Genomic DNA, 26717 nt, shown 5'->3' on the forward strand with positions numbered 1-26717 from the left:
GGCTTAACATAGTTTCTAACTTTCCCCACACAAAAACACACTGATGGCACATCATTATTATAGTACTTTTAATAAGATGGACTGCTTCAAAAACAGCCTTCATACTTTCTGACAAATGTTGCAACAAAGTCCTTAAGGACAGTAATCCCGCAGACCAGGTGTAAATGAGTAAATACCAGCTGTATAACATAAATAACTGAACAATGTGAATGGCTTAGAAGAGTGAATAGCTGCCCATTTTCAGTGATTACTAATCACCTCGTGCATTAAATGAGGCATGAATCCTGAAGAAAATAGGATCTGAGCATGCAATTAAAGAATACACAGGACAATGAATATGTCAAGACTAAGCTGAGGCTGAACAGGCAACATTAATTCTGGTATAACTTGACTGAATTACTGACTTTGGAGCATCTAGAATTCTAATCTGATCTAACATGCTTGTAAACCAGTGTGTTAAGGAAATAGGCCATAATTCAACGTGTTGGGTGAATGCAAGAAGTCTACAGTTTGCAGTAATCACAACCAAAGTCAACAGAAATTCAGGAAAGCATAAATTTACATGTTACCTCTACAGAACAAAATAAAATGTCTTCATCAAAAAAAAAGAAGTTCAGTAGTAAGAGGGATATCAGTCCTAAATAAAATGCTAACACAGCAGAACCTCACAACTACTGCTACCTTTAATACGGTTAAACAAGCATGTATGCATTTAGTATGTCCAAAAGCTAGACTGAGCTGTAAAAAAAATTTTGTTTCTGACATTAAAACTGAGCTACATTGAAACAACAAATTTAAAGCTGCTAAACTGAAAAGGAGATGGTATCTTGTATAATGATTCACTCTCTCTCTTACACAGTATAAACCTAATGGCAGGTTATATACATCAAGCTATAATGGCTCATCCTCACATTGATATAGCAGCAAAGAGGACAAAATCTTCAACACTTTCAAGGTTAGCTATGAACACCTTATTTAACTTCACAAGAGACAAGGACAGAATATTTTGCCTTTTTTTATCCTTGGCCCTCCACTATGTTTGGAAATTAATGCAACAGAAATTTTATATTAAACCTACAGAGGTTTAACACACACTTTTAACACAAAACAATCTTTCTGCTAATGCAGAAGAGCAGGGATAAGACAGTCTCCAAGACAGGCTTCTTACCACAGAGATACTGTATCTCTGAGCAGAATCTGTCTCAGGTGAGAACAGATCTGTGTGACTACATAAACATGTCCATCTACCCAGGTAAAGATGAAGATATATTTCAATTAGGCTCTTACACAAGCAAGTAAAATAGCTGGAACACTCTTTCCTAGGCTACTTTGAGGCAATGAGCATCTGGCTTTCAGTAATGGCTCTCTTGAAGCTCTAAGACAAGGAAGGTGAAAAAGAGGCAGGTTCTCCTAATTTCCACTTGTTATTTTCTCACTGATTCAAGTAAAGATTCTCTTCAACAGTTTACTTTGTCCAGCTTTCACTGTTGAGATGAACAGCTATACTACAATTTACATAGTTCCCACAAAAAGAACAAAATTAAGGAATTTGGGGGGTTACCTTACCTGTTACTGTAAAACTATAAGAAAGTTCTGATTGAAAATAGAAACCTGTTGTTGCAGCTACTTTACTAGCAATATCTGGAAGCCACTAAAACCGGCTAGGACCAGAAATAATATCTTCTGACTCTTAACAATTTGAAAGAGTATATTTCAGAAGTGCATGGAAAGAAAAGATAGTGCTGCACAGTACTGAAGATTAGCATTTACATTGCTTTGAAGATGAAAAATTGCATGCATGTATAGACTACTTGTGTTCCTCCAGGACAGTTTCCTATTATTTGCTATGATTTGACATATTTTTTTCAGCCCTTGATTATGCAAGATATATAAAAATTAACTAAGAGAATCCTTAAAATGTTAACGTTCAATAATAGCATGTAGTTCCAGCAGCAGTAGAACTACACCATATGAAAAACAACAGTCAGCCTGGTAGATAAAGAAATGAATGTTTAAGAACCTCCACTTCACGGCCTGTACTGCTATAAGAATCAGATAGATAAACATGACCTGAACTGTGGGGGCCATTCTAGATAAATAAAAAAAGGAGACCTAGAATCAATCTCTCGCAAGGCATGCCTTGTCTTGGAGAACCTAGAATAATCCAGAAAGGTAGAAAATGGTGGCTGGAAAGTACTAGTGCCATAGCAGAGCTAAAAAGAACAGATTTGGAAAAATTATAGACAGTAGAATACAAATTTAGGTAAAAAAGGTTGCGTCAAGCAGGTTTCTTTGGGAAAACCTGTTGACTATGTCAAAGCAAGTGAGAAAAGTTACTTAAAGCTGTACAGGTGTGTATGAAGACATACATGAGGGGAAAGCAAAGGAGTAGCACTGCAGTCACCCAAGTGCAAAGTAAGTGCTTCAGTGTAGTACAACTGCAAAACATTTCAAAACAAATAACCAAAAATCCCAACAGGTCATACTTACATTCCAGATACTAATGATACTTTGAAAACATGCTGAACAGTAGAAGATGGATTGCCTAAAGCCACATTGAGTGCTCTGTCAATGCTGAATGCCACTTGACGAAGATGGTATTCTGGATGCTGTCCAAAACCATCATATGGTACATAGAGGTAAGGAAAGATACCATGTAAGTGGAGACAAGTCTTCTGACCTGAAAATAAAAGGGTAAACATTTATTTTCTAATGACTACATTTTCTTCTTCTTTTAAGAAGTCACCAAATTTGAATTTTTTCATGTTGGTTTCAGGTTCTGCAGACAGGATAAATTTATGAAACAAATGCAGCATATTTCAAACAAAAGGTATCAACATAGAGCAGTTCTCACATTTGATTAATTGACAAAAACAATAAAGAACAGATGTGGTTACATGGCATACACAGGATTACATCAGTGTAACAGCAGAATTCACTACTAATTATTATTTTTTAGTAATAACACAACACATTCCTAAGAATAATATTGCATACTGAGTCAGTGTTGGATGGTTAAGGGTTTCTCAGCCTTTGTGAAAATTTTTCAGTATCAAAGTTCTTCCCATTCCTCACTAGGATGAGCACACAACCTCTTAGAAATTAAAAAGAAGCTCCAGAGCACCTACGAGGCCATTTAATGTTCTAGTTACTTAAGGCATAAGTTGAGATGTGGAAAAAAAACGGTGATTTTCAACTTCAAAAATCTGTGGATCCCTGAGAGGTCTCTACTGTATATGCAGATCTCTAAACTTCTAATACCACACTTACTTCTCAGCATTAGCTTCCACGAATCTGCAGGAACAGCAGAATGAAAGAACACACCATGAAAACCTTTGTGCCAGACCACACAGCCTGAGCTCCTCGTTCAGACAACGCAGTACAGTCATGCAGACTGGGATCTCCCAAACCTGCCACATCTTTTTTTATTGGAGGGGTGAGGGGAGGGCTAGTCTCAACTGCAACGCAAGTTCTCTGTTCTCTTTGCACAATACAACAGAGCATGCATTTGCTGCTGAAACAAACATGAGATCCTGCTCACCATCTTTTCAGTCCCAAAGATCATTCGTGACTTTTCACCGGCCAATGAAAAACTTTCACAGAAAAATACTATAAGCACATGTTGTTGATTAACCCATCACCACAATGATAGGCAGCTTTGTCATTTCGCATTGTCTGGATGAACTCCCTGCACGAGGACAGCAAAACAGGCTGTGCTTTCATGAACTGCACGAGGACAGCAAAACAGGCTGTGCTTTCATGAACCAGGAGATGAATGTTAAAAAGCAGCAGCACAACTTCATTGGTCCACAAGACCAATGAAAAGACTGCCAGAAGTCCACTCTTTCAAACTGAGTAGTAGCATGTGAACTGCAAGAGGACTGATTTGTGCAGTGGTACCAAACCACTTATTTTCTGTACCAAGTCACTAACAAATCTGAGTGTTCACTCCTGGTTATATTTAAGATTGATTTTGAAATAAAGGCTTCCCCTATCCAAATATAATTAACAGAAAATTAATAGTTGTTTAAAGTTCTACAGTTTCTCTATTCAAGTTTGGTTTATTTGTTTGTTTTTGGGAAGGGTTTGAGGTTGGTGGGTTTTTGTATTTTTGTTCCTGAGTTGGAAGGGGAGTGGGTTGTTGGTGGTAGTGGGTGTTTTTAAGTGTATCCCAGGATCAGACTCAGGGAGAAATTCAAACTCATTCATATATATAATTTGTCTGAATGCCTACTGAAGCTTTTAGAAAACAACTGAACAAACCAACCCACCCCAAGCTAAATCTGATATTGGAGCTACAGACTATGAATTCCTGGCAAATATAGAAGTCTATCCTCCCCATGAATTTTATAAATTCAAGTGTTTTCTACCTATGGCTTGTCAGTCAGAATCAGTTATGCACTTACACTTCTTTTTGCACTAATAGCTATAAACTCCTGCTCTTTTTGATACTTTAAAAAATACCTTTACTTTAATGGTTGCCCAAGTATTCTGAGTTATAGTTAATCTATGTCCTCCTAGAACACAAAATTGTAAAGCACCAGAATAAAAAGAACAGCGAGATGGTCTAAATTTACTATACTTAAATTCAGGTTCCTTTCAAGTTAAGCAGCTATTTAACACTTCCTGCTGAACTGAAAATGTCATTTCACTGTTGAATAAAAAAAAAAAAGAACACAAAGAAAATTTCCTTATGTCCCCTTCCCCTGCGCTCCCCTTTATGTGTAAAAAAACTATGAAAAACACACTATAGCTTAAAATTGAGCAAAGAGTCAAATTACCACTTAACTCCAGGGAAATCTTATAGAACATATACACTGAGCTGCTTCTCATTTTTGATCCTGCCAAGAAAGCAAACAAGTTATTGCTGATCTAAGACTACTATGTCTGTCAAGTTACATGGGTTTATACAGCTACTTACTTTGATCCTTGATAGTATTGACTTATTCACCATGATTTTTGATTATATTGCTATTTTTACTTAAACCCACATTACTACAAGTCGTACCCTGCTAGTATTAAGAACCATCATTTATTTCCATCATTTAAGTAAAAGCATCAAAGCGAACCAAATGTCATGGTATTGAGTTTGAGGACAGACAGTAATAGCAACCATGGTTTGCACTAAACCATTACAAATTCTAGTGGATTTTTTCCAATAGAGCCACAAGGAGAAAACAGATCTAGCCACTGAGGATTTCAGGCCACACAGCCCATCAATTTACATAAATTAAAAACTTGGCTTGGGAAGAGGTTAATGAGTTTTATGCTTTAAATATGTTACTCTTAAATTCCTATTTCTTTTCAGAGATACAGAGAAGCAAATTTCTATCGCTAGAACAGCACCGACTGCTACAATGCCCACTTACAGTGACCAGCAGACGTTATTTTTTATCCATTCATCTACATATCTGTAGAATCATTGGAAATGGTGCTCAACAGCAGATTCTGCATATGACTGCTCTCCTCAGAATTTCCAGATACAACACTGGGTGACTGATGGGACTAAAACGGTTTGTTCTGTGGCCCCATCATGGACCAACTGCGCATGTTCATCACAACCATTCTGTACACAAATGGCACACAGGATGTCTCTATTAACAAATGAACATAATGTGTACATTAAATGTGGTGAGCTAGTGGTGATTACAGGTTAACAGCCAGGACGAGGCTGCTGACCCAACAATTTCTCTGGCCTACACTCTCTAGAAGAATGAGGTCTGCAGTGCCTGATTTATCTGCAGGTCACAGATCAAGCATTCCAGTACAACTCAAGTGAACTGCTAAGTAAGTGTAAGAAAATCTAGAAGTAAAGCTGAGGCTTCATCATGAGTCTTTGTAAGGCACTGAATGAAGCAGTAAGTGAAGGAACATAAAAAATGTTGCTGTAATGTAGAAGAAAAAGGAAATACACAAAACCTTGAGGTATTACAAGATACTCAACTAGAAAACTGGTTAATTTCTCTGAGAAGAAGACACTGCAAACGAAATGTCAATACAGATGAATAGCCATAATAATAATGAATCAATACTTCAAAAATAAATGCAATATTTTTATATATTATAGAAAGTGATCCCACCTCCCAAGCATGATTTACCTTAAGTGAATCCATTCTGACTACTCTATTATTTCTAATAATGAATGAGAGCATGTCCTACAGTTGTGATACAGTTTTACTAACTTTTTATAAATGACACTCAAAGCCATTTAGCTCCTATCCTGTACTTCTTAATTTAGGAACGGACTACAGAACCCTCACAAGCTGAACTTAATACTGGAAACATTTTGAATAGACATCATCTCCTTTAGTATTTAGAAAACAAAAACTAAATCTAGATAAATATGACTTCAGAAAACAGTTCAATGCTGGTCTACATCCAGATATATTTTGCTGAGACATTTCTGCCACAGAACAAGCTGATTCCATTATAAGAAACTAAGCAGAGCCATGGGGAACAACTACATGGAATGCAATCCTATATGTAAGTGAACAACCAGTATTGTTGAAGCTGTCCCTAAAACTGCTATTTTAATTGCTCAACTATGATCCATTTCTCCCAGACCATTGTAAAATACAACTTGGGGGGGGAGGGTGTTAAAATGGAGAATGCAGCAGAATTTAAAAGCAGGGCAAAAGCCCGAGATTTTATGAAAATTCTGGATGAGGATTAATAAAAAGATGCATAAGATGGAAGACAAAGGGTTTTTATATATTTGCCATCCATTTGAAGTACTTTAAGAGTAGTTTTGTTAAGCGGCAGGACTAATTAAATATGGGCAGTATTAGCAGAAGAATACACACAAACACATCAAGGGTGTCACTACAGGATGTAGAACAGCATAGGCAGTCATAAGGGATTTCCTTCCTTGAATGGCAGTAGTAAAGCAAAATCATTAGGAAGGAAAAGATATGACACTACCATCTTAAAAAGATTAAAAAAAAAAAATTACTTCAAAAAGTAACTTTTGAACCACCTAGATTCAAAAATATTTGAGAAACAAACTATGAACCGTAATGCCTAGAGATGAAAAAGCCAACAATCCTGTTGGAAAAACAATTCTAAAAATGAAAATTCATAAATGGGATAGACATTAGAATTCAATTTCATAGTAATTTCTTCACACCATAAAAGGTACCATGTTGTAGGCAATCTCACCCTTTCTCCAGGAAAAGGCTTTAGAGAGCAACACCAAGTTGTAACAGGAGTACTTTATCTACCCTGCTACGTAGATGCAACATGAAGATCTTGCGCATAGTTTAGACTGTGCTTTAAGTTTAATCTATGTTGCTCGCTGGGGTGGACTTGTCAAGTCCCTGATCACTGAGTACCACTCAGAACTGAGCTACTGAAAATAGACAGAACTAGATTCCTTTACAGTGATAACACAGCCTATGAAACTATTGTCGCCATTCGTTCCCTCTGACACAAAGCAAATGAATCATATACATGGACAGATACCAGTCTGGTAGTGCTTTGATGAAGAAAAATCCCTTTCCCAGCAAAACCTGGGAAGGTCTTTCCGTCTTACAACTCTTGCTGTGTCATTCGAAAACATAAGAGTTTAACCTTGTAATGTCGAAGAGTTCTTCAGCAATATATTACATTAATGTAATTTCTTCCGTGATTAAATGAAACTCTCAACCTTTTCCCAGAGTCCTGAATCAAATCAGTTTTATTCCAAGGGGTGAGAAGAAAGGGAGGACTACACACACTGTAGTCTTGGATACTAGAGAATACTGGATGTCAGAGAAAAAAAGAATAATGAAATAAGGTCTTGCAGGAGCAAGGTATCCTCAAAACAAAATCAAGAACAGAACACAAAGATTTTATTTCATATATATAGTAGATATTTGTGTCAAGGTTTTCAGTTTTTCCCTAGGATTGAGAAAACACATTTCAGTAACACCTGTAAATGGGACAATATTTTTTTTTTCTTACATTTGCTGGAATCCAAATGGAGGGTTATTTTTAATTCTTTAGTCAGTAACTGTTCATGTAATACCTTTACTCTTACAAATATAAAAAAAAAAAAAAACAAAAGAAGAAAAAAAGAAAGCTTATCCACTAGGAAAACGAGGGTCTTTGACTCATTACAATTATTCTGCTCCTCATCCTTGATGCAGAGATCCTTAGAGAGGGAAAAGAGCTGAGTTTTCTGACTGTAATTTAGTTCAGAAATCTCTATATAACTAGGTGCATATTGGTGTAATATCTTGAACTATGGAGAGGAACAAAGATAAGAGAAAAGTAGATCTCTGGGCAGTATCTAAATTTGAGCAAGAAGTCCACAAGCTTCCTTGAATTCATTATCTTCTAAAAGACAAACTCCTCTCAGGTTCTCTAGCAAAAATGTCAGGTCCCAAGGTCCAGATGCCTGAGAATCTTGGAAGGAGTGTTTCTACTGCTCCAAGGTTTAAAGACAGTAGTTTAGGTAACACTTATGTAAACAATTGAAACATCAATTTTTACACTGGGCATTACTGTTGATGGAAAATACCATCAAGTTCCAAAAGTGAGGCTACTATCTTTGTCTAACTGAGCATATTTAACATATATTTTTTATCCTAATTTCTAAGAGAGGCTCTGCTATTTCTTTCCACATAAATAATGAGTAACCCCAAGAGAAAGCAGAAAAATTGAAACAGATTATTTAATACATCAATTCAGTGAAGATATTCTGACGATCTTCACAAAACTACCTCCTCCTGCCTTGAAATGGGAAGGATGGACCTTTTTGAATTCCTGATGTGACATTAGAAAACAATCTCAGAAGTACTACAGATGAACCTAACCATTTACAGGATGCAAAGGTACATTATCAGAAAGCAACAGCTATTACCTACTGTTATCCCCAAGCAAAAATAACTGAAATATAACTCTTGAAATTTATTGTTACATAGTACAACTAGATCCAGGAAAGCCCAGAGAGAGAGAAGATAATTTAAAAGTACAAGTCTCCAGGAATAAGAGAGACCAAAGAAGCTAAGCACCTCAAAGAGGAAGGATGAGCTATGTACAAACCACTCTTCACTAGCTGATGACTTGTAAGTTGCAAGAAATAGCAACATTTCCTTCTTTTCTTAAGACATGCAAGGAGAAGTTAGGTATTTGCTTATTAAGTGTCTATCTTTAAAATGAACTATACACAAAAATGTTATTCTTGCTTCCACTATTGACAGATTGCTCATGTAAGCAGTTGGACAATATCAGGATCTATTTCTAAAATGAGTGTCAAAAATCACTATGAGGCCAGCTAAAATGAACTAAAAGACACAAAGGAGGCAAATGCAGCTGGCCCGAGCTACAGATTCTAGCAATCACACTGGGCTTCTGGCATTCACAGGCTGGCAACACAGCCAAGCTGCTATTCCGGTAAGTAAAGCAACCACATGAAAGCAACAGAGACAGAGTATGTTTGACCACACTGACCAGAGCACAGCTGAATAGAAAAGAACGTATTTACTAGTCCCAGGTAAAATAATGTGTACTTTACCACATCCTGTAAAAGATGAAAAAAACAAGTCAGTAGTAAAGAGGAGGAGCAGAGCAGACAGCATTTGGTTTCCATTTCCTTCAACTCCATTTCATTAAAGACTGATACTGCTACACAAGTTCTGTTACCTATCTTACTGGTCTTTCCTGATGCAAGTAACACAAGCCATATGTAAATGGAAAATGGTGAATAGATATTCAAGAAGAAAAGTTTTTTGTGGTTGGTAACTGAACTTGAACTTTCACCTCTGTATGAGGCTCATCTACCTGTTTAAATACTGTGATGTGTGTGCATTGTTCCAGCCACAATTTGTTTCTTTTCCTGTGTCAGAAAAAATCAACTGAAACATTTTTGTTCAACAAGTGTTTTCCTGTCAGCTACACAGCTAGTTAAAGTTCCATAAATTATTGCCAAAAATTATTTTTTACTCTAAACTGCAGGCAAACCCCCCCTCACTTTGTGGTAAGGTTAACAATGTTTTCATCAGTATTATCTTTCATAGACACTTTTCAGAAACATTCGCTATTTATAAATTTCTGAACAACACTAAGCTTGTGTAATCCCCCCAAAATGACACACTCTAGAGTGTGTACACTCTCATGAGTCAGATTAGCTTATGTTAACAAGTAAATGACACCACATTTTCTCTTCCTCTATTCTTCAAACAGCACTAACTAATTCTGTGAATATTTCTTTTAATTTTTCTTTACTTTTGTATTTGTGTTAAGATCTCCCACTTGTTGGTAAATGTCATTTCAACCTACTTCTCTAGCTGATGAAAGGTAGAAGATGTGCTCCACAAATATGAGCACTGCTGTTAGGCTACCCATAAGCAAATTTGCAACACTCAGTACTCCTTATCACACACACCCTTTTATTTCATTACAGTAGTTTCTTACCATCTTTTGTTTCCTCTAGGATTCTAATTTTGGACAAGTAGCAACTTACTTACAAAGTACTTCCTTACTATAGACACCTTTTAAATTTCTGTAAAAGCTTCTGAAATGACTACATGGTCTGTGACAGTAATAGCAGGAGACAGAATCTCGTGACCCAGAAAATAAACTGTGTTCTTAATATCTCACTAACTCTGTGTTCAAGGTTTATGTGGCAAGTGGTTGGCAGATGGGAAGCTGCTGTGGGAAGACGCCAGAGGCTGTTCTGTATGGGACACAGCCAGATCCAACAGACACTGCAGAGAACAGCTGAGTTCTTCAGTCATGCTGGGGACACTTCTGGGAAAACATATTTAAGAAAGAGAACACCAAAGTAAGAGAAAAGTGGAGGAGGAAGATGGAACAGTAGATATTCCCTGCAGCTTTTGGAAAAGCCCACATTGAAGCAGATTTCCCCTGCAGCCTGTGGAGGATGCCACAGTGGAGCACAAGAATATTCCTGAAGGAACTGCAGCCCATGGAGAGCCCACATCAGAGCACAGGAAAGATGCAATGAGAAAGAGAGGCAGAGAGACACCACTGCGTACTGGCTGCAATCCCCCTTCCACTCTCCATGTGAGCTTGCATGGTAAGGTGTGTGGTTTGGGGAGTCTGGAGCACAGAAATAGAGCTGAGCCTGGGGGGAGTGGGGAGGAAAGGTGTTTTGTTTTGAGTTTAGTTTCTCACTACCTGAATCAATTTTAATTGGCAATAAATTAGTTAATTCTCCCCACACAGAATCTGTTTTGCCTGCAGTGGTAATTGGTAAGCAATTTCCTTGTGGTTATCTCAACCTATTGTTTTAATGTTTCTGTTTTTCCTATTTTATCCCACTGTATTACCAGACTGGGGTGATAGGTTGCGGAAGGAAGCAGCTGGGCGGGAACTTTGCTGTTTGCCAAGTCTAACCTGGCAGGCACTGGTCAACAGAAATGATCCTCTGGATGTCAACCTCTAGAGCCCACAAACTCTGCCAGAAGGTTTGAGAAAGGTAACAAAATAAAGCAAGTCTCAGTGTCAGTAGATTTCTACCTGCTACCTTGTGATCTCTAACTTCACCAGAAGGCATTGGAGGGTGTTATAGCTATAAGTCTCTGCTTTAAACCTTTACTCAGAGCAGAAGTTCCAGCCTACCTGTATTAACTTAATAAAAAACAACATACAGCCTCAATCACCAGAGTAATAAAACCTTTCAATGCAACATTAATATATTTAACCACAGGCTTTCCATAAATTAGTCCTATTACCATAGCTTACATTAAATGACATAATGGTATAAACATTGTCCGTTTGTTGTATTAATACATAATTAAACAATGTGGGAGACAATTTACAACAAACCTACTTAAAAACATATTAGTGAAAGATATGCCTGTTCATGAGTCTTCCAAAACACGTTACGCACGAAGGTGCAGAACGTTCAAGACATTTCCAAGTGGGGGAGAAAGAGAAGCAACAGCAAGCAGATAGAGTGACAGAATGCTCTAATCCCTTGCAGCTTTTTAAAAAGATGCTATCAATTGAGATTGCACATACCTCAAACCCTTATTCAAAGTTCTGCCTGAAGATTCTCACGACAGGATCCTTCAAGTAGCTACACAAGGGAAATGGTTTTCAGCTGGTAACAGCAGCCTTTAGTTTGCCATGAGCCAATCCCCAGACAAACTCAATTCTAGAGGGCCATTACAGAGAGAGCAGCTCCACACAGGACTTAGAGAAACTGTATTCTTGAAGGCTGGTGGTCTGAATTCTGATTCACCTCACAGAATTGTAAATCCTGAGCAGTTCTATACTTTGTATCACACACATACAAAATCTTACCATCCAATTTTCCTTCAGCTAATTTTTAATTTCTTTACTCCCAATTTAGCAGTTGTTCAATAGTTATACTTATCTTCAGTAATTTCTCAGGATTAACTTGAAAGGTTCTGTGCAAGTGCAGAAACAACTGTTTTGAACAGCAGAAAAAACAGCAGTATTAGAAAAATAAAATTCAGATTACAGCATTTTTCAGTTTTCTTTTTTTTTCCTTCACACTTTAAAAGAGAATGGTATGCGGAAATCACACTACGATAATGTTATTTCTCTATTTTTATTCTGCCTGTCAATATACTGGATAGCCTCCTTGCCCGTCAAAAGACATGGGAGGCTAAGAGTCATATACAAGGAAAAAAGGCCTTGAAGCCAAAAGTAAATGAAACTAGCTCTTTTTAGACTTTATCTACAGCATTTCAAAAGAATCAGTATTTTAGTTTTTTGCCTTCTACTGCAAATATAGTCCTCAGGTCTCTGCCACACCCTCAGCTGTGGGTACTAACAAGCAGGGTTTTTTTCTCCCCTACTCCAGGTAAACAAAGACCTTAGCATCCCCTGAAGAAAAGAGATGCTAAATACAGGCACAGCACTTGTCGCCCTTCAAATCTGATCTTTTTATGTCTTCCTCTTTTATATTTTAAAAAATATGTAAATGAATGCTCTTTCAGTAATACAGCTAGAGTTGCTGTTTTATTTTGCACATTTTGCAATACTATTAAGTATTGTACTTCCTATTTTGGTTTCTTTTGCGACATACTACTTTACTTCCTCGTCGTTAATTAGACATCCATCCCCCTCTTTTCATCTTCTGTAAAGTCTAGTGTCTTGTGGAAGCATTTGAAGGGTTTCACGGCTATTTGCCTGCTCAAGCCTTTCTTTCTGCAAAGAATGCCCAGTCTTTGTAGCATTCTTATCTTAGGCTTGTTACAATCATTAATTGATAACATACACACTCTTTTACCTCTTCACATGGTTAAAACTACAAAATCTTTTTCTGTCTCAGTGCTACAGCAAAAAAATTTATACATCTGAGCACTTTATAGAAAGCATGCATCCAAAGACTGCTTGCCTTGTACAGATAATTTCCTGTGGTTGTCTTATATTTACTCAATAACCTTCAACTCTCAACTTTACAGCCATTGGCTGTAAAGACCTCGCAGACTGGATGCTTCACTTGCCAAAGCAAAGTACTTACAGCAATGTCTGCGTTCTGCAAGAAATGTTTTGAAGTGTTACTCAGAAGTATCTGTCACAGATGTAGTGTCATCCAGTCCAGATACTCCTATTTTACAAGGTCATGTCACTGGCTAATAAACTTTCAATTGCTGAAATTCTCTGTACAGAACAACTAATTACTGACTACCTTTCTGTTCTGAGAACAAAAGCTCTCCCTCAAAAACAATCTAGTTTCACTTTTTAAGCTAATATCTCAAATGCTCTGGAGGACTACTTCATATCCATCTCTCCATTGCTCTGTTTAGATCTGAATTCTCTCCATCACCAGTTATCCCTTTCCCCAAATCTATGACAGCAGTGATACACAGGCAGCATCACAGAATCAATTACGTTGGAAAAGACCTCTGAGATCATCAAGTCCAACCTATGACCAAACACCACCTTGTCAGCTAGACCTCAGCACTAAATGCCGCATCCAGTTTTCCCTTAAACATCTCCACCACCTCCCTGGGCAAACCATTTCAATGTCCAATAACCCTTTCTGTGAACAAATTCCTCCTAGTGTCCAGCCTAAATCTCCCATGGTGCTGCTTAAATCTATGCCCTTTGTGACTGATACACTATACCTTCTAATACACTATAAGCTTTTCTTTAAAAGTGAAAATAAAATTTGAGCAATGGGGATTTCTTCTGTGGTTTTGTCTAATAGCATGAATAAAGTGTGCAGCAAGAGCAAAACAACTGCATTAAAACACATAGATTCCCTCTCTCTGGGTTCTCAGTAGCCCTATTGCTGATGTCCAGCAAGGGCAGAAAGAAAAAAAAAACACCAAACCCTATTACACCGACTGAAAAGACAAAACCTTGCATGGAGAGAGGGAACAAAAAGATAAACAGAGAGATGAAGAAATGCAGAGGGGGGGGTGTGGGCAGAATATGGCCAACCTACTCCCAGAAATCCTAGTAAGTGCCAGAACAATGTGCAACCAGTTAAGCCTTTGGCTCCTCACATATATTATTAAAGTGTATTTGTGCAACTGGTAGTGATTCACAAAACAGCTTCACCTGATACAGAAGAAAGACCTGGAATCTGCAATAAGTCAGAACTACATGCTGAATGACTTACTTGCATAATGCATATCTCATTTGTCACAGTAGTAAGAAATTTATGCCAATGAAGCAGGCACCAATGCATACAGAAAGGTTCATCATCGAGGCAGATGAATATCATTCTAGTAAACAGACAGCACTCCCACCTTTCTCTTGGAATTTTTATTGTGATGCTGAGTAAGTCATATGTTAAAAAGGCAGAGGGAGCCTTTATTACACTAAGATAGCTAAAATGGTTTAGAAAATGGCAACATAATTATATGCTTAATTAAATCATTAAGAACTGTAAAGTTATAAAAACTTAAACCATAATTAAACTGTAATACTTTCAGGTTAAAACCTCACAAAAGTTTAAAAAACCTAAAATCTAATATTTTCACTTTGTAATCTCAGGTCTTCATGTACATGATTACCACAGCTCTGACTTGTAGATAACATCACCAGGAAAATTATTAATACATCAACATTACAAGAAAAAAACCCTCCCCACGTGAATGTTTTATTTGGAATAAATTTTTGACTGTGGATGATAAAAAAGATTGCCCTCATTCATCAAGTAATTGGTTAAAAAGTCACTAAGCACCATGTGCTAATTGTTGTGGAAAATGCGAAAAAATGGCATTTTAGCACATTATTGAAAATCATCCTAAAGCTTTCAAAGAAGGGAAAAGATTTATGGTGTATCTTCACTCTTAGTGACTGCAACCCTGGTGTTCTCTTAATAAAGAATTTATATGCAACACTGATAAACAGGGACTGCAGAACCCCTACAGCGATGAGGAAAAGAGATGGGAAGTGAACTAGTTAAAATTTGGCAACTCTGAAGGTTGAATATGTCCCTGGTCATGGCAAGGGGGTTGGACCACATTACCTTTAAAGGTCCTTTCCAAGCCAAATCATTCTATGGTTCTCTGAAGGTCAAAAAAAAAAAATTGACCAGTAGATGCCACTTGACAGACCATGCTGATCTGGATCAAGATCTGAAGTAATCTGCTCCTTGTCTCAGGACACAGAAGAACCAAAAGCCTGCATCAAATTTTTGTTGGTATTTTGAAGGCTCTATAAGGTTGTATTTCTCCTCTGTTGCTTAGATTTAGCTTCTATTTCAAGGTAAGCCTCAAATGATTTACTACACTTAGATATACAATATAAAGAAGCAAGCCAGTTAACAATAAGACACTGAATAATTGAAAACTGAGATAGGTAAAAGGTAAATGTGTTCAAGATGAAAGCATCAATTTATTGAACTTCAAGGTTGCTGGTAAGTTACAAAATTCCTAAAGGAAACTGCAATTACCAGAACATATAGAACCAGAAACAGTATCATGACACATATGCTTTGCTAGTATAAGAATAACATCAGCTCTCAGACATCAGTTATGAGAACAACTATCTACCAAACAGAAATTGACCGACATTTGACCTCAACACAACTGACACCTATCACACTATTTAATGTTGTCAATCATGATCAGGCCAGGCCAAGAAGAGCAAACCTAGTAAACAAACCACATTTGGTTCAGCTACTGCTGTATGCTGTCCTTTATGGTAAATATATATGCATACAATATAATACATATACATATGTATATGTATATGTATATACATACAATTCCAGCTCTAAAAGAATAAGTGCACCTTGTGGTTGGAATGAATAATGTACTAGATTCCTTATGAACTTCTATCTAAAATCAGTTTTATGACAGAATTGCATGTTCAGCATTTGCACACATCAACTTCAGTAAGTGTATCCAAAGATGAAATTATGAGTGCCGTTGGTTACAAATGCTTCATCTGAATTGCTGAACATTTACTTCTCATACCAATATCAGAAGCTACATTATAAAGGTATATGGATGTATTTGAGGTAAAGTATTTGCTTACTGGTGGTTTTTTCCCCAAATTTAAATGTCAAATTTATTTAAATATTACCTATGAATTCCTGCTGAAATACATGTTTTAACTTACTACACTCTAAAGTAAATTTTAAAAAATATATTTATTAAAGCATCGTTAAAACGTAGCATATAGCAAAATGTCCATTTAGATTTTAGGGTTTTCAGATTACAGTGAAGTGAATGGAAAACACTTCAAGGTTTGGATACTACTTCCATTCCTCCACCCATTTTTAACCTTAACAATACTTAGGAAGAAATGAAATAACAGTTGTACAAATCCAAAGTATTACATCTGCTATATATGTTCCTCAGGTTTTAATTTTTGCCTTTCTAGTTCTCTAGGAAAGTCAAAAAAAAAAGCGCAAAATACAGCATAAGGAAAGCAAAAAACACAACCCCAAAATCAACTTTGTGTTCCAAGTGTTACAAAACAAAAATATCCTCCAGGTGTTTATACAGAGAGAAGACATGATAGAAAGATCACTCTTTAGAAAAAGTCATTTAGCTATACATTAGAGACAAAATCAGACACAAACTAAGCTGTCCAAGTCATCTAGTCTTGCTCCTGCTCTCCAGGACTGGCCATTTGCACTAGGAACTGAGCAGGAACGCTGACCTGGATAAAAAAATCATCCTGCAAAAATCAGCTTGCCAAGTTCACCATAACTGCACAACTTGCTGTGCCAGGGCACACAGACACAAAGCTGCACAGGGCAGTTGTGCACAGTTCTTGCTTCACACAGTATCAATGTCAGCTAATAGACAGCATAAGCAGCATTCAAAATGATAACTTAATTGTTAGCTACTTTAAAAGCAAAGGAAAACAATCCCGTACTATCACATTCTTACAAGTGGGAAGGAACGGCTGGTACACCCACATAGCTTTTACACTGTGTCCCTTCCAAGATTTTACTAGAGACAAAAAGCAGTATTTCCTGCAAATACTACTTAACTAACTGCTATAACATATTTGAGCAAACAACATCTCTAGACTTTTCATCCTTTTAAAGCAAGCTGGCCAGCTAGTATTCTACAATAGTTTCAGCAAACTGGACTGACAAACCAAATAACTTGCAAAGACTAATAAAGCAGAAAAGGATTTGTTCTACATTTTCAAGACTCTCTTATCACTTTTAAACCACATAAGATGACTTGACTTTCATGTTTTGGTAATGTCCCTTATAAATACAGATCTATATAATGAAAACAAATGTTCATGGAAGTTCTCAAAGAAATCATAGGACAAAAAAATTGGCTCAGCATTGGAGATTCAAACATATCTGCATAAAGTTACTGTGTCAGAATTATGATTTATCAAAGCACTTTAAAATGTGAAACAAAAGCAATCTAATTGTAATACACCCATTACAGGATTCAAGACATACCAACCACAATCTGTAGTTAGGCAAAAGAAGGCAAATTTACTTAAACATCAAAAAGAAAGTTAAGACTATAGTTAAGAAAGCTTTTAAGAAATACTGATGATAAAATCAACACTGTGGCCTGCCATGTGACCAGGTTTACATTTTTGCTCCAGAGAATTTTGAGGTTAACCAACTAATAATTAACATCTGCACTAGACTGGAAGATATATAGCTCTAGGGATGTGTATTACAAAACAGGCTATTTTCTAAAGTACCTTTATTCTGGTTAAAAAAAAAAAAGCTTAAAAGTCTAATTTGCAGCTCACTGTTTATAAAAAATTATGCAGACAAGCCCCCAGTGTACACTATAAACATGCATGAATGTATGTTTCATTTTTCTAATGGAAACACATCTACTAAAGGACCGTCTAACTTCAAATGGAGGCAATACAAACTAATTTCTAAAACTTTCCTAGTCCCAAGTTAATTATTTCAGCAAAAGTAGAACCATTACAAAACACAAGCAGATGCAAGACAACTGATATTCATACAACAAAAATAATTGATAAAATTACTCTTCACGCAGTTATCACACCGTGTTCAAACAACATGATCTGTCCAGTTACCTGCCTGCACTTTTAGGGCCCATGCAGTCTGTCTATATGTGTAAGGCTCTCAGTCCCCTAGCTTGACTCATTTCCCTATGTGTACTTCAGACCAAAACTTGTATCAGATACTTTGTGCTACCATTGACTCCATGAAGATTTTTCCCTGAAGGGAAAGAGAAAAAATAAATATATTTTCATGTGTCTAATTGTCAGAAGAACATGTTTACATTAATTTAACAGTGAAAGGACCCTAAGGACTCCTACCACTAACGTCTGACCTATGAGGAAAGAAGTAAGTGTTGAAAAAGAACAATAAAAAATAGTAGGAACAGCACAATCACCTCTACTAAGAAGCATATATATTCTTCTGCCTTTCTTAAGCAGAGGAATGGTCAATGGGCATCACCTCCTAAAGTCTTCCTAGGAGCACATTCTCCTTAAAGAATCAAAGCCACAGCAGTGTTAAATCAAAAACATCAAATGCAACTTACATTGCAAAGAAAATCATGGTGATTCTGTGCTATGAAGCGTTATGAGAAATACAATGCAGAGTGCTTGACAGTTTGTCACCAAAGTGTATAAAGTCCTCTCAACTGAGCCTATAGCTGGACTGCCCAGAAAGCAGTGATGTTCTGGTAAACACTTTCTTCCTTTATTAGCTCTCCCTTTCAGCCAGGTTTCAACCCCAACTGGGTTTCAACCAGGACAATATTCACTCAAGCTGGAGTGTATACTTGCGAAGGACATAAATGAATAATAGTGAATTCAGTGAATATTCACTGATGGACATCTACCTTCAACAAATGAAGCCCATTGTCTAGAAAAGGCTCAGTCCTTCTGTGATTGCTGAGCTGCTCCTTATACAGCAATCATCTCTCCATTCCTCTTGAAAATTCTCCAGTGATTCATTCTGACTTGTATTTATCAAGATTTGTTGAGGAAAGTATGACTAAGAAACCTCTGGTGGGACTGAAGGGATGAGGTTCTTTCAGTAGAAGGGTCTGACTATTTGGAAACATTTGTTTCCAAAACAATACTGACCTATATTTTGAAATGAGCTCTCATGCTCTCAGAAAGAGGCAAGGGCAATTGTAGTGCCAGGAAGGTCTCTCAGTGCCATAAATCAAGTCTACATCAATGAAATACTTGTATTACCATAAATAAATCTATGTGTCTAGAAATAAACGTAACTGTTTCAAAGAATATTGTGATTATGTATTTGGCATTAGTGAACTTCATTAAGCTGAAGTGCTTAATACTAACTGGAACAAAAATACACTTGCTTTAGAAAGGAACAGCAGAAGCTTTCTATTTCACACACTACAGAATCAAACCACGTCTGGCCTGATACTGTGCTCTCCAGAAGCTGCTTTTTACATGCTAAAACCAGGTTTGAATAAAAATAGACTGGGCTTGCCAAACTACACTTGCTTACTAAACGGTGGCTTTATTAGGCTGACAAACTTGCCTGATCTTTCAATATATCTAACCAGATCAAACATTAACTGAAAAGGTATCTCATGTGTCTTATACATCATTCTGGAGAATGATACAATAAGCACCAGAAATGTTTAACAATACTGGATACATAATCCCAAAGTCCAACGTTCTATGAACCCAAACATTTCTGGCTTTGCACCTGGGCAAAATGCTACTACATACTGCTTAGCTTATCTGAAAGGGAGAAAGAATCAAGGGGGAAGTAAATTCTATCCACATCACATCTAGTTTATAAGGTATGCATTCATTATAGGATTCTCTCAGAACCAGAAAGAACAGACAGCAGGTAGAAGCCACTTGCCCTTTATGCCCTGAGCTACAAGGTGCAAGAGCACTCAGTATTGGCATCTTCTCTTAGGTCACAAGCAGTCAGAAGAATCCAATTCTGCCCATGCTGAAATAATAATTAGGTAAAATTCTAAGGAGAAGCACATCTCAAAAAGCTGGTTTATCAACCTAAAATTTACTCACATTGTATGGTAACAGCTGCTTTTGGAAGACAACACAGACCTCCCTGCTCTACGACACTACTCTCCCTCCCCCATAGTAAGAAAACGGCAGAGAGAGATCCTGATTACCCATGGACACAGTTCATGGAAAAGTTACATTTAGTTTCAAACTCCGATTCCACTACAGCAATGACACCAGCTGAAGACACTAAAACGGATTGCTCAAATGCTTTGAAAGCACAGGCATGGTGTTTTGCCTGTCATCCTTGGAAGCATGAGCACATGCACAAGTTACAGCAGGTTGAACCAGCACATAAATTTACAGGGTATCAGCTGCTCCTGCCATGGCACTTTGCGTAGCTGTTACTACAGGGTAACACCATTAAAACCGTGCTGCAAAGCTACCGAGGTCTCTTAGGAGCTCCAAGACAGAGAGAGAGCACAACGCTACCCACAGATTTTTATCTAAAACCCCAATACTTGGAGTCAGCTGTTTACATACAGCTCAGATCTGCACAGGTCAGTAAGCTCTGAAGCAACACAAGGAGCCTAATGGTGAACTGGAACTTAAATCTTTCTACTTCACACACCTATAGTTAGTACTCCACATTGCTGAGGCCGAACCAGAAGCGGTGCTTCCCATCCAGGCACGGCCCTGCACTATACAGCACTGAATCATACTGATGCAGTGGACTCACATTTAATGCACTTTTTTTCTTTTTTTCTTTTTTTTTTTTTTAAGTTATCCTGTATTCCAGGACATTTGGTTGTCCAGTAGCTCACATGACAAAAGCAGCCATTCTAGAAAGATCTATGTCTAGCTTTAGGAGAAGAGGTGGCTACACTCTCCTCAAACAGGCAGTTCTTAAGTCTTTAAACTTCTCTCTCTCAAATTCTTTGTTGTCTAAGTATTTGGGGTTTTTTCAGTGGTTTTCTTCACTGAACTAAAACTTCTCTTGCTCCTGATACCATCTAACAAACGCATATCTTATTCTCTAGAGGAGGAAAAACCATGTCTGAGGTCTCTTCTGAGCCCCCTATATTTTTCCAACATAGTTGAAAATACACTGGCACAGAGTCAGACACACTGCTTATCACATCTGTTTCACGAATTCTACCTTCAACCCCCTCATTGTTCTGTTGCAACCAAAAACGGTATTAACCCTTTCGGCATCAGACTGATATTCATTCAGCTGCTTGTCTGCAATGACCAGAAATTCTTTTTGCAGTCCCTATTTTCTATATCATGGACTCTACATACATTCCTTTTTCTTACATACAACATCCCACTTTGTTTGAACACCCAAACTCTATCAAGTAATTTGCATAACTATGTATGACTGCTGCACCATTTAACTTTGCACAATTCTTTGCCCTTCTTGAATTCTATGAACATTATACATTATTGATATAAACTGGATAAACACAGTCCACTTGCACTAAAATAGTTTATTATAGATAAATATTATATTCAGTAGTTTCTTGTGAAATATTTATGCTCCTTAAAGGGATGAAACCCCCAAAGTTATTAAACTTTTTTAACTTTTCTCTTACCCTGCAACCACATATAATTCAAAACAAATGAAAGCATATAGTATCAGGTGATACAGTTATCAGAAAACTTCTACCTTGAATTCTGTATACTGCAGTGAGTAGTAAAATAAAAAAATTGTCAAGCAGCTTTTCTGTGTCCTCTACTCCCAATAAATTACTTTAATTAGTTTTACTGCAGTTAGAATGAATATTGTTGTTCAACAGGCCAGAAAGAGCCAGTATGCTTGTACTTCAAGGCATATGGCTAAAGAACAATAAATTAAACAAACATTACAAGAATAAAAACATAAAAATGCATCAGTAAAATACCAAAAACATATGTGCAAAAGCATGCAAGAATGTTTATCTTAGAGCTCAAAACCAGTCACACTGAACACAAAATACATTGTATATTAAAAACATTGTAGCATTTCTAGACACATACATTTTATCTCTCTATATATGGCAATCATGGCATGTGAGTGTGTTCATTCCAATAAGGAGCATTCTGGCTGAAATGTCTGCACCCTAAAATTTTACTTGCAGGACTAACAGATTTATTTACTTACTTATTTTTTACTTTTCATTTGTGTTGAAGTAGTCCTAGTTTAAAATCCTTTGGTACTCACTGCAATCACCAAAGCTGACAAATTTAAATCTGCTGAAGGAATGCTCTGCATGCTAATCGAGCTCTTAAATGCCAACAATCAAATCTAACTTAATCTGAACTATGCAAATTTTACTAAGTGTTGGCTGTTTGCCTTTGTTCCAGTGATTGAAGATTTAATCACTTACTGACATAATAGTATGTCTCTCCTGAAACTCAATTCTTAGAAGTCTGTAATGCTTGAGTACAACAGCTGCAGTGCTTCATCATGAGTAAGAGTGCATCTCTCTTAGCTGTACCAACTTCACCTGGATGAAATCATGCTCCTTTATCCAAATAGTTAACTGTCACACTTCCATTTTCAGGGAGTCACAAATTATATGTTAGTGTGTGCTGGCTTGACCCTGTCTGGATGGCAGGTGCCCACCGAAGTTGCTCTGTCACTCCCACCCTCAACTGGACAGGGGAGAGAGAATTTAACAAAAGGCTCATCAGTAGAGATAAGGACAGGGAGAGATCACTCAACCACTACCAACACAGGCAAAACACACTCAACTTGGGAAATTATACCAATCAAAACAGAGTAGGATAACGAGAAATGCAAACTTCTCCCCCCCCTCCCTTTTTACTGAGCTTAATTTGACTCAGAATTTTCTCTGCCTCTTTTTCCCAGCAGCACAGGGGAATGGGAGCTGCAGAGTTGTTTCACATATTCTCACTCTCTTCTCTGGCTGCTGTTTTCTTCTGTGAAATAACTTTTTTTTTCCCCTTCTTAAATATGTTATCCCAGAGGCATTACTACTGCTGTTGATGGGTTTGGCCTTGGCCAGCAGCATGCCTGTCTTGGAGCCGGCTAGCAATTGGACATACAGGAAGGTTCTAGAAGCTTCTCAGAGAAGTCACCCCTGTAGCCAAAACCTTGCCATGCAGACCCAATACCCAGTACTACCCATTAATCACATTTCGAAAAAGACTGATCAATGTAAACTAAAATACCATCAACCTAGCCCTGAGCTGAAATAAGTGGTTGGCAGACCCTCACACAAATGGCTATCAGAAAACCCTCAGCAACTGAATACCACAAAACTATTAAAACCTTTTGATAGTGTCTTGTTATGAGGCTACAGGCATACACCCAAACTGTTCTCATTTAAGTAACTTTCAAACAAACCCTGTCCTTTTAAAGTAAACCTTTTAAGGATTAAGTCTGAAAGTGAAAAAGCTTACACTGAGGTTTATGCTTGCTGTAAGCCACTAACATAATCTCAGTTAAATGATTTTAAATGCTAAGGAAACCATAGAAATGGAAAAGCGACCTAGACTTGGAGTTTTTCTAAATACACCTTGTGACAGAGCATCTGTCTAAAGCAGGTGCAGAACAAGTATCTTCAGTTCTGTCAGACAGATCAATGATATTCCTTCAGAAGTGAGAAAGAGCACCATTAATATATACCACATATAAATGACTTAAGTATTTTTAATTGAAAACAACAGAACAAAATAAAATATTTCAACAAAACAAAGAAGAAAATCTGAAATACAAACTAGTTGGATAAACCTATTTTAATGCAGGTATATTAAATGCAATTCTTCTGCCACATAACAGATTGGCAGAACAGTTGAGGTTGGAAGGAACCTCTGCAGACCATCTAGTCCAACCTCTCTGCTTAAAGCAGAGTCACCTAAAGCAGGTAGTCTATGACAATGTGTAGTATTTTAGTTGGGTTTTTTCATTTGATTCCATTTCTGCACAAATGTATCTTAATACATGTTTAAGCCATCCAATCATAATCATAGCTAGCCTTAAGCCCAACAAAAAAGGGAAACAAAAGAAAAAGCAGTGGGGTAGTTTTTCTTCAAGGAAATAAATACAATTTATTAATGTGTACACTCTAAAACTGAAGTATCCTGAATTGACATTAATTATATCAGCAAGTCTGAAGTTTTACAACACTTATTTCAGAAAACAGATTCCAAATCTAAGTTTGCTGCTGTTCAGTTTAATATGCAGGTACATATGCTCTTTTGCTTATTTTATTGCCTCTATCAGTTGGTCTGGGCTCTACATTTTCAGAATGTGAATAACATACACATAAATATGGTATTACTTTTTCTAGAATTCATTGAACAGTAAAACAGGAAAGTACTCTGACATTTTAGAGCATCACTACTGGCACTCAGATTGGCATAGTTTTAAGAATGGCTTAGTGCATACCTCAGAACTACTGTTTCAAGCTCTCTGACAGCTCAAGCACACAGCATTTTAATAAATTGACTTAGTTTTGGTGTTGAATATTTCCTTGCAACTGCAACTACAGAACTGGTTCTCAACTGAAAACGAAGTTAGTATGACAAATCACAAAACAAGGGTTCCCAAGATGCTTTCTTTTATGTCCTCTAGAATTGCTGCCATTATTCTAAGAAGTCTGACTTTACACAAATTTCTGCTTAAATTGAAGATGGCAAGAAACAGCACGCATTATACAAACCTGCACACAAAGTTCCACTAACAGAACTTTATTGATTCAGGTTTTGAAAATTTATGTCTACTAGTTACCATGCTTAGAAAAAGGTATCAGGTATCTATACAAGTTAAATATAAATACTTCAAATCTTACTGTATTAAGCCTTTGAGCTGAACGGATCATCAAAAGCATGCTTAGAGAATGCAGAGAATTTGCATTTCCAATGCACTGAGAAAATCACCATCATCGTCCAGTTGGATTAAAGTAAGTCCTCAGTTTTGATCTGTTATCTGTTTAAAATCTGCATATTTTAGTAATAGGATGGAGGCCATTCACATTTAAGACACCCACAGGACTTCATTAAGCACCATTCAAACATGGTAACTGAAATAGCAACATCTCACTACATTAATCAAAGGTCCATGTGATCTAAAATGTTTTCATACAAACGCAGGGCTAGCAGAGATACAAAAAAAGCAAAACAACAAAAAACATGTCGGAAAGTTGTAGGACTAAATGTTAGCTAAAAGAGGGAGCAATGTGGAGGGGACAGAACTCTCAGGACACTGAACACGTGGTAAGTAAACAAGATAAAGTCTCCTTACCACACTAACAGGTAAAACTTGCAGATAACACTGCAGATTAGCTATGAAACATAATTTTACATGGTTTTAATATACTTTTTGGTGAAACTAATAAACATTTGAAACCAATTTATTCCATACTAGTTGGTTTTCTGTAGTGGATTTACTGCTTTTCACCCAAGGGCTTACAGAAGCAAGCATTTATTAGGTCTCTATTTCAGCTGATGGTAGAATACACATATGGTAATCTTCTCAAACCATTGTTTTCCCATGCTACAACTACTGGAATAGTAAAAGTTAGCCATAAAAGAAAACAAAGAGGACTAGAAGCTACTGAACATATTTTTCTTTTCATTGTCAGAGAAGCAATTGTATCCACCTCTTTGAAAATAGCTTTTGCTTTATTCACATGTGTGTTTAGATGGCCTTGCAGCTGCTTACCCCCTGGAGAACAAAAAAATTAACAACCACCTCTGAAGAATCCAGGTTAACCTTGTAAAATGCCATTCAGTGACTCTGCATCTTCAGTACTCTTTGTTCATCCACGTACCTCTAATGGTATGTTCTGTTTTTCATGTTGAGTTCCCCTAAGAGCTTTTACCAGCAAATAATGTCAACTTACATGCCCCTCAAGAACAACTGCAGCAAGAGGACTGAAAGACTAAAAGCCCCTAAAATAATTTTAGCTGAATAATCACAACTTGAGGAAGAAATGTGCTTGAATTCGAATCTATGATTTTCCCTAAAGTCAGTAAGCTTGACCAAATCTGAACGCTCACTCAGGTTGGTAATCTAAATGATATGATATACTTTTGGATAAGAACCAAAAGTACTACTACTAATTGCTTAGTGAAGATACACCTTATAAGAGCACTTACAGTCTTCCTCAGAAGCAATTTACATTTTGAAGAGTTGAAAAGCCATCTTCCTGAAGCCATGCAACAACTTCACACTAAGCATCCAGTGTCAGGAGATAGATGAAGTTTATACAAGTTCAGAAGTACACTGAGAAATCACAGCTCCTATTTTTTTGTCCCTGAGGTCTGCTGGACAGTTATTGCTGCAGTTAACTCACAGTCTGTAAAGTTTACTAATTAGTAAAATGTTTTTGGGCTGTTGAAGTATAAAGTCACCACCAGCCCCTGCTTGTTTAAAAAAGAAGTAAAATATTCTCAAG

The 26717-nt window shown here is 37.0% G+C and overlaps 1 protein-coding gene across 2 annotated transcripts in view; it reads right to left on the bottom strand.

Moving 5' to 3' along the window:
- The window catches only part of REV3L (REV3 like, DNA directed polymerase zeta catalytic subunit), a 119362-nt gene that overhangs the window by 71325 nt on the left and 21320 nt on the right, over nucleotides 1-26717 (bottom strand). For both annotated transcript variants that reach the window (XM_027893056.1, XM_027893055.1), the window contains exon 2: nucleotides 2491-2680. In XM_027893056.1, coding sequence (XP_027748857.1) covers nucleotides 2491-2680 — 190 coding nt within the window. The remainder of the gene's footprint in view (nucleotides 1-2490; nucleotides 2681-26717) is intronic.

This window comes from Empidonax traillii, unplaced genomic scaffold (assembly GCF_003031625.1).
Source record: "Empidonax traillii isolate 1590-97213 ecotype Southwest subspecies unplaced genomic scaffold, ASM303162v1 scaffold377:size560545, whole genome shotgun sequence".
In the NCBI taxonomy this organism is placed as follows: Eukaryota; Metazoa; Chordata; class Aves; order Passeriformes; family Tyrannidae; genus Empidonax; species Empidonax traillii.